The sequence below is a fragment of the Canis lupus genome, chromosome 25 (assembly GCF_011100685.1).
Source record: "Canis lupus familiaris isolate Mischka breed German Shepherd chromosome 25, alternate assembly UU_Cfam_GSD_1.0, whole genome shotgun sequence".
NCBI classification, from domain to species: domain Eukaryota; kingdom Metazoa; phylum Chordata; class Mammalia; order Carnivora; family Canidae; genus Canis; species Canis lupus.
Window position 1 is genome coordinate 38,412,679 of NC_049246.1, and position 9,056 is coordinate 38,421,734.

The 9,056-nt window shown below is 47.4% G+C and overlaps 1 protein-coding gene across 2 annotated transcripts in view; it reads right to left on the reverse strand.

Moving 5' to 3' along the window:
• Positions 1-8,653, reverse strand: part of DOCK10 (dedicator of cytokinesis 10) — a 260,328-nt gene extending 251,675 nt beyond the window's left edge. Inside the window, exon 1 of one of the 2 annotated variants that reach the window (XM_038573971.1) lies at positions 8,516-8,638. In XM_038573971.1, coding sequence (XP_038429899.1) covers positions 8,516-8,638 — 123 coding nt within the window. Of the gene's footprint in view, positions 1-8,515 lie in introns of both variants that reach the window. The other variant, XM_038573962.1, reaches the window with a different exon arrangement.
• Between the last annotated feature and the right edge of the window lie 403 nt (positions 8,654-9,056).

Sequence of the window (9,056 nt, forward strand, 5' to 3'; positions counted from 1 at the left end):
CAGAAAGCCTGCTTCTCATTCTGCCTACGTCTCTCTCTCTCTCTCTCTCTCTCTCTCTCTCTTTCTCTCTCTCTCTGTGTCTCATGAATAAATAAAATCTTAAAAAAAAATCCTACTTGAAGGAGAGACATCATATTTTTCTGAGACTCAATGACTAGAAAAGAAAAAAAAAAACTTCCATGATTTTCAGATTCTAGCATTCAGATTTTCTGGTATAACCACTTATTTTCAAATCACTAAGGGTTTCAATGATAGCAACATAAAATCTTAGAAAGCAACGAAGAATCATTAATGAGTGTCCTTCATGAGTTGTAATGATGTTGCTTTAAAATTCTCTGGTAAGCAGGATCACACTGGCTTCATGCTGGAACTCATCTTTAGGGCCATAACCTGGGTGGGAACTTTTGCAGCTTCAGACTGTGACTATTTCAGATATGGTATGGAATTTTTTTACTTAACCTGGAAGTGTAAGTTCACGCCACAGTTAAGGTGCTGCACGAAGGAGAAAATAGAATAGAAACGATCAAGGGACTTCCCAAAGTCACTTAACAAGGAACCCATCCTATTTTCACACTTTGCTAGGTGATCTAAAGTTTATTTTTGCCCCAAGCAACTCTTTCAGAGAGCCACAGAATAAGCTATATTGTGTTGGACCCTCACGCAATTGCCTTTACTTGACAATATACTGCAAAAATATGGCTAAGCTTGTAGCTTACTTTTGTGTTTCTCAAATGTTAATATGACCAGAGGAGCTTGCTAAATACATGTTCTCTTCCAGTAGATTGGCATGGGGACTGGGACTCTGCATTTCTAACAAGCTCCCAGGTGATTCCAATGCTGCTGGCCCATGGACCACATTCTAAGTGGTGAGAGTCAACACCGCCCTGAGTGAAAAATCACAGGAAAAAAAAAAGTCTCATCTCTAGAATCTCAGTATAAGTTAAAGCCGAACACGCAGAGAGCCAATTATTTTCTTTTATATTGCAGACCTCTTAATCTCGTGGCTGGCCATGTTTTCCTTTCTGACTTGGCCACTATGAAACAATCTTAGTTAGACTGTAGAACTTAATGGTTATGCATTGTATTAACTGATCCTTCTCCATTGACCTACTCTTGACAACATCTAACTTTCCTAATACAGTTTTTTTTTTTTTGCTGTTAATATTGCTACTTGCCCTCTTACTGTATTTTTTATTGTTGCCTTATATATGCATCTTCCTAAGACATTTTGAATCACTCCGTTTAGTAATAAAGTGCATGAAAAAATGAATTGCAACACAACTTAGGTAAATGAAAATATGTGCTCAAGGACACATGGTGCCCTGGAAAATTTCAGGCACTTGCTGGAGAGGGAGAAGCAGACTGTCCTAGACAGAGGTAGACTTGAGAAGAAATAGCCCCACACTCTTTCACAACATGCTTATGGCTTTGCCAGATAGATGGCATGGGGATGACTGAGCAAGTTTATGTTTGACGGACTTAACAATTGAACTCTGGTTGCCTTAAGGGGGTCTAACATTATTATGAATACTTGGAACAGCTTCTGCTGCGGCTTCTAACCTCAGAGGAAAGCAAAAAAGGGGCACTGATGGGTATTCTGAATTATCATTGGGAAAGACAGAGTTCCTCTTCCTCAGGTAGAGCTAACAATCAGAGTGCAACATCAAGTGAATTCAACTCCCTGTCTTCCAGTTTAGAGATGTTGCTGGAAGCCAGAATGAGAAGGTAACACTCTGCTAGTTACTATTCAGGATGCAAGAGAGGTTCCTTAACTTAGAGCGAGGTATTTAAACCTATGAGTCTCGATGGCTTCCTCTCTAATTTGTAACAATAATAGCATCCTGATTGGATGGCTCTGAAGATTATACACTGAACTCCATACCAGGCACTTCGTGGGTTCTCCAAGAATGGTTTATCCTAACACATATATTATGGCTCTTCTTCTGTGCTAGGCTTCAGGGAAAATCATCGTAAAGAAGAAGACAGCCAAGAATTACACTCATTCTTTCATTTTTGGATCCATCTGGAAGTTACCTGGATCCCCTGTTGTTATTTTTTATCTTCAGAATCCATTCTGCAAGGCCCTTGAGAATAAAAAAACCTTTAATCGATACAATCAATAACATTCAACCTTGATGTTGTAAACTAAGTTTGCGTTGACTTCTATACCAGGCTGGGGACGTCCCTCATGAAGGAACACAAATAGCACAAACCGTGTGATGATGACTTCTGCTAAAGTGTAAACACCCTTGCTACAAAGAACCCTGTCAAAACCAAACCAAACCAAACACGCCTGTGCTGTGGGTGCCGAACAAACAGGCCTTCACTCTGCACGCTGCTTACACCCTAGCTGTGGACAGTGGGACAAGTGTTTTATTTTCATTCAGTATCACTTTCTGCATCAGTCACTCACTCTTACTCCCAGCATACGACTTTTTGGAAATTCTAGTGTCTCCCACTCAAGTTTTTGAAGCCCCTCCTACTCTCAACTATTTACATATCACAAAGTTCAGAGGAGAGGAAATTCTTCCTTCTGCTCCTATAAACATGTTTACAGACATGACTTCTCAACCAGAGATCTTTGGTCTGTCGTAGGTTCTGCTACTTATTCAAATATCAAAAGTAGTATCACTGGAGGACAGAAGAAGTTACAAAATGTCAAATGAAAGTGAGGATATGGAATTTTTGTGATTACTGAGGTCAACACTGTCCTTTCTCAGCCAGCCACTTGCCCTTTATGCTTTCTGCATACGCCCATACTGGTTAAGTACAATCACTTCTGGCAGGATGTTTCCTCTTCAAAAGAAGTTAATAAACAGAAATACCACGTGATCCAGTAATTCCACTACTGGGTATTTACCCAAAGAATATGAAAACATAAAATCAAAGAGACATAAGCACTCCTATGCCTCCTGAAGCATTATATATGTTAGCCAAGATATGGAAGCAATCCAAGCATCCATCCATGAATGAATTAATGGATAAAAAAGATGTAGTGTATATAGTATATTTGTAGTATATATATACACACACATACACTCGTTTTATGGAGTATTTTTATTTATTTATTTATTTATTTATTTTTTATTTTTTTATGGAGTATTATTCAGTCATAAAAAGAAGAGGGAAATCTTGTTATTTGCAACAACATGGATAGAACTAGAGGGCATTACTCTAAGTGAAATAAGTCAGAAAAAAGACAAATACCTTATGATTTCTTATATGTGGAATCTTAAGAACAAAACAAATGCACGAACAAAAAGACAAAAGCTTCTTAAATACAAAGAATGAACTGGTGGTTGCCAGAGGGTGGCGGATGGGGGCTATGGATGAAATAGATGAGGGGGAATAAGAGGTACAAACTTCCAGTTATAAAGGAAATAGGTCACAGGATGAAAAGTACAGTATAGGGAATATAGTCAATAATTTTGTAATAATGTATGGTGACAGATGGTGACTACGCTTGTCATGGTGAGCACTGAGTAGTGTATAGAACTGTAGAATGACTATGTTGTATACCTGAAACTAATACAACATTGTATGTCAATTGTACTTCCATAATAAATAAAAATAGATAAAAGAGGTTAACAAAGTTCGTTATAGTGCAACAATGACTTGCAGAGGAATTTTCGTGTAACTTCAGAGTAAATGTCATAAATGCATCAAAGAGTGCATACAAATAAAGTGGTCCCCATCTGGGAAATACATAGAAGGCTTTAGGCAAAAACTGACCAAATGATTATTTGTTCCTCAGAGTCTTCTTCCATTTCTCTGACTCATCCAATCACGTTCCATAAAATAAAGCTCCATTTCTCTCAGAGTCAGACCAGATGTGGTGTTAGCAGAAAAGTCGCCTCTACCTTCATTTAAAAGGATTTTTCTTTTGAAATACTATCAAAGATAGGCAGAAAAGTTTACAAATCTTTATACTTAACGAATTGTAGGAAGCTATCTAAATGAACTAATTCATGTAAAAATACAAATACACTTCATACGTTTTAAAAGAATAGCTTCCTAAAAAGAACTTCTAATTAATGGCATTACAACTTTGAGGCCAACATGGCATGTATATTCAACCAAAGTAATAAAACGCTCAATAAAATTCTCCCACTGACATGGGAGACATGTTTCTAATCATATTTCAACTGAGATTCTGCTGTAAAGAAGCTTGCTTTGTGGATCTACCATGAAGGGAGTGTCTGGAAATGACTTAAACTCTACTCAATCCTGAGATTGGCTTTGGCATGAGTTGTGATTCATTTGTTTTCCATGAAAAAAATCTCAGAATAACTAAAATAACTAAGGAGCAAATATTTCTCTTTTTTAAAATATATGGCTTTTGGGGATCCCTGGGTGGTGCAGCGGTTTGGCGCCTGCCTTTGGCCCAGGGTGCGATCCTGGAGACCCGGGATCAAATCCCACGTCTGGCTCTCCGTGCATGGAGTCTGCTTCTCCCTCTGCCTGTGTCTCTGCCTCTCTCTCTCTCTGTGACTATCATAAATAAATAGAAATTTTTAAAAATGTTTAAAATATATGGGTTTTGTTCACAACTGTTCTGTATTACTAGGATTGCTTTTTTTCTTTTTAACAACTTCATTGAGATGCGGTGACATATAAAAAATGTACATATTTAAAGAGTACAACTTGATATTTTGATACGTTTACATTGTGAAAAGATCAGCAGGATGAAGTTAAATAACTTAACCATCGCCTCTACATAGTTACCACTGTGTGTGTGTGTGTGTGTGTGTTGAGAAGATTTTACTAAAAATCCTCTTAGCAACTCTCAAGTATTCAATCCAGTATTGTCAACTATGCTGTACATTAGATCTCCAGAAATCATTCATCTTGGGTAACTGAAACTTTATAGTCTCTGACCACCATCTCTTCATCCCCCTCACCTCCTACCTCCTGTCCCTGTAACCACCATTCTACTTTTTCCTTCTATGAGCTTTATTTACTATTTTAGATTCCACATATAAGTAAATTCATGCAGTATTCCTCTTTGTGTGTCTGACTTGGCCACTCAGCATAATGTTCTCTAGGTTCATCCACAGTGTCTCAAATGGCAAGATTTCTTTCTTTTGGGGCAGCCCGGGGTGGCTCAGCAGTTTAGTGCCTGCCTTCAGCCCAGGGCATGGTCCTGAAGACCAGGGATCGAGTCCCACGTCGGGTTCCCTGCATGGAGCCTGCTTCTCTCTCTGCCTGTGTCTCTGTCTCTCTCTGTCTCTCATGAATAAATGAATAAAATCTTTTAAAAAAAAGATTTCTTTTTTAATATTGGGCTATATATCATATTTTCTTTATCCAGTCATCCCTAGACAGACACTTAGGCCTGTTTCTGTATCCTGGCTATTGTGAAAATGTTGCAGTGAGCATGGGCGTGCGGATATCTCTTCATAATTGTTCTTCAGAGGGATGTCAAATGAGGTTGGCTCTGGCAAAGTGTCTGCCTGCACATGAGTGTGCCATGGTGCTTTGGATTAAAATTGAAATCAAGTTTGCTCTGCCATATAGCTCTACTTCCTTCGGCAACTGCCCTCAAAGTGGGCCCCTTAATCAGCTGCTCTCACTTGCTGCTCTCACTCAGCAGCTCTTTGCTCTGTATTCTCCATAAGCCACACACATTTTGCTGCCTTCCTGTCCTACATGTATGTGTGTGTTAAGAGTGTGTATATATGCACGTATCCCATTCTCAGAGTTCGCAACTCAGCTGTCTTGTTAATCGGACAGCTTTATCTATTCTTACTGGATAGAGCAGAGTTCCAACCCTATAATAATCTTTCTGTAACATTCTGGAGGATTTTGGCCCCCCAAATAGAGACTTCAGAAAGGGCACCGTATGAATCTAGCAATGAGATTTTTTTTTTCTCAAAAGGACCTTCTAGTGTCTCTCAAATGTTCTTCAATGTAGGACAGTTTGCTCCAATACACACAATGCTACTCAACTATACTAAAGTGGGCTACCCATAATCTTCTTCCCCTATCCTATTCATATTCTCCCTTGACAACCAGGGTTTGAGGACTCGAAGCAACAAACATAAAGGATGATAAGGGATCGGATCATGTAAGCCAGGATTAGTCTCCACACGTAGTCCAATTAGAAGGTTTTAGGTTCAAAAGGGATGCTCTGCCCCCCAGAATCCTACTGAGTGCGGGTGCCAACTCAGAGGACTCGTCACCTTCCTGTTTCCCTTTAAGAGTTAGTTACCTGATAGAACGAAATTCAAAGCACGTGTCTTCTTGCTGCCAAAATCGCTGCCCAAACTGCCCGACTAGATGTGTAAGATCCAGTGAAATGTCTTGGCAAAAGCGAAATCAGGAGTGTTGGCCAAGGTGCTGAAGCGAGGGGAGCGAAGCAGGGACACCTTTGCCAGTGAGTCGCCCCCTCCTCCAACTCTTTTTAAGACATTGAGCTTATTCATTCTGACAAGTTACCCTAGGATCTCAAATCTGGCATAAATTCAGAGAAAGTCGTGTGCGTGTATCTAGAACACAAACTCTTTACAGAAATTCTAGCACCACAAAACTCAGGAGAAGCCACCTAAAATGGCACAGAACAAAAATCAAAACATCACTTGGAGCTGCTGATTCCAAATGAACGCTACTTCTTTCTCTGCATTTCTCTACCAGATCGATCCGAAGATCTGGTAAAAACAAATCGGCTGCCAAATAAAGTTACTGTTAAGTAAATGGCAGAGAATGACAAGTGCACAACCCGGAAGGATCATCCCGAAGCACAAATCATTTTCTGTGTATGTTTGAAGATTTTTCTTATTAGCTCTGCTTCTACTCGGATGGCACCTCCGCGCCCCCCTCCCCCCAAATGTCCTTTCTGACAATTTGTCCTTCCTGCCCTGAAAATGTGCAGGCTGATGTCCAAACCGCGGGCAGCCCCTGGCAGAGGGTTGGCTGAACAGTTGAAATCACCTCTGGGTAACTCCGGACCCCCAGCCAGCGGTAAGTAAAAGAGAAGGCACCCTGGCCACCAACCCTGGCCACACTCCAACCCCCCCCCCCCCCCCACACACACACCCTTTTGGGCAACTGATGCCAGGCAATTAGCTTCCGTTCCGTTCAACTTTCCGACCTCTGGCTTTAGAGAAAAGACCTGGCTGTGGGAACTGGCTCTGGGCAGCTCTTGGCTCCCTCTTCATGGGTGACTGGCAAGAGGAACACTTTCTTTGACACTCTTAAAAGAAGCCGTTTAATTCCTAATGATATTTCCTGGCAATAAGGAAAATGAAACCCACAGCGTGGGATTCCGGTCCAGCAAAGGCAGGCCAAGAGCGCGGGGGCGAGCGCAGGTCTTACGGTAACCCTCTTCCCACTCGCTCCCCATTCCCACCAGAGGTGATCCCCCCCCCCCTTCTCCTGACACTTCCACCCCGGAGTGTGACACCTACTGGAACTTCCGAGCATCTGGGGAGGTAGGGATAGGATTTGGGCATCAGACGGAATGGCTGGCTGCTGCCCCAGGGATTTCCCGCGGAAATCACCCAGAACTTAGAAGGCGCTTCAACAAGGAAGTAACCCCGGAGAGCGATCTTGGCGGGAGAACCCCGTGAGCGTCTTAGAAAAATACCCGAAACCACGGGATGCTTAATGACCCTCGTTTCCTCCAGCCCGCTCCCCGGGCCCCTTCTGGAGCGGGATGGAGTGGTTTGCGGCTTTCGGCCGCGTGGACCCAGGGTGGTGCGAAGGACACTGCTCTCCCAGCGGGCGGGGCTCCCCGCTTCAGCGGCCGAGGCCCCCAGGTCGCAGCCCCTGCTCGCCGCGCGCCGGTCGCGGGTGGGGAGGGAGACGCGCAGACCCGTGGCCCGCGGGGTTCCCTCCCGTAGCCTCCCCGCCCCTCGCATCCCTGGCACCCCACAACCTAGCGCCCGTGGGACTCGCCGGGCACTCCCGCCGCCTCCGCAGCCCCCAAACCCACGCGCATCCTCTCCCACGCTGCGCTTCTGCGAGTCCCCGGCCCCCCGGCGCGCCCCTGGCCGGGAAGCGTCGGTGGCGCTGCCTTGTGGAGGGGCCAGGGGAAGGGGCGCTGGAGGGGGGCGCGGGGAGAGGGCGCTGGAGGGGGGCGCGGGGAGAGGGCGCTGGGGGGGCGCTGGAGGGGGCGCTGGAGGGGGGCGCGGGGAGAGGGCGCTGGAGGGGCGCGGGGAGAGGGCGCTGGGGGGGGCGCTGGAGGGGCGCGCGGGGAGAGGGCGCTGGGGGGGCGCTGGAGGGGCGCGCGGGGAGAGGGCGCTGGAGGGGCGCACGGGAAGGGGCGCGGGGAGGGGGAGCTGGAGGGGGCGCACGGGTAAGAGGCGCTCGGGAATGGGGCGTGCGGGAAGGGGCGCGGGGAGGGGGCGCGGGAGGGGGCGCGGGGAGGGGGCGCTGGAGGGGGCGCGCGGGGAGGGGCACTGGAGGGGGCGCGCGGGGGAGGGGGCGTGCGGGGAGGGGGCGCGCGTGGGAGGCCCGGCTCGGGGCCCCGGGGCGGCCGGGGCGCGCGGGAGGGCGCGGAGGACGCCGCACTCACCCGCTGCTGCTGCCGGCTGCTGACGGCCACGGCGGCGGCGGACGCGGCGCTGTGCCTGAGCTCGGCCGCCTGCCCGGGTCTCAGCAGGCTCCGGGTGAACCTGCGGGTCCGCTCGCCGGCCATCGCCTGCGGCGCCCGGAGCGCGCGTCCCGCCGGCCTTCCCCGCGCCGACCTCGTCTACCCACCCGCCGTTCAGGAAGCGGAACTCGGAGCCTCTCCCCCCTCTTCCTCGCTCTACTCGCAGGAGGCGGGTGTTTCGCTCTCGCACCCCCACTCCCCCACCCCCTTCCCTGCGCCGAAGCTTCGCGACGACTTTGCAAACTCTGCGCTCCCCGGGCGCGCGCAGCCAACTCGGCGAGCGGCGGCGGCGGCGGCGGCTCTGCAGCGGGGCCCCGGGCGCGGGGGGCGGCTCCAGCTGGCCGGCCGGGCTGGCCTCGTCGCCCCGGGGCCCCGCAGGCCGCGGGGGAGGGCACGGGGCGGCCGCCGCGGGGCTCCGGGCGGGGCCCGCCCACGCCTCTCGCCCGCGTCCGGAGGCTCCTCG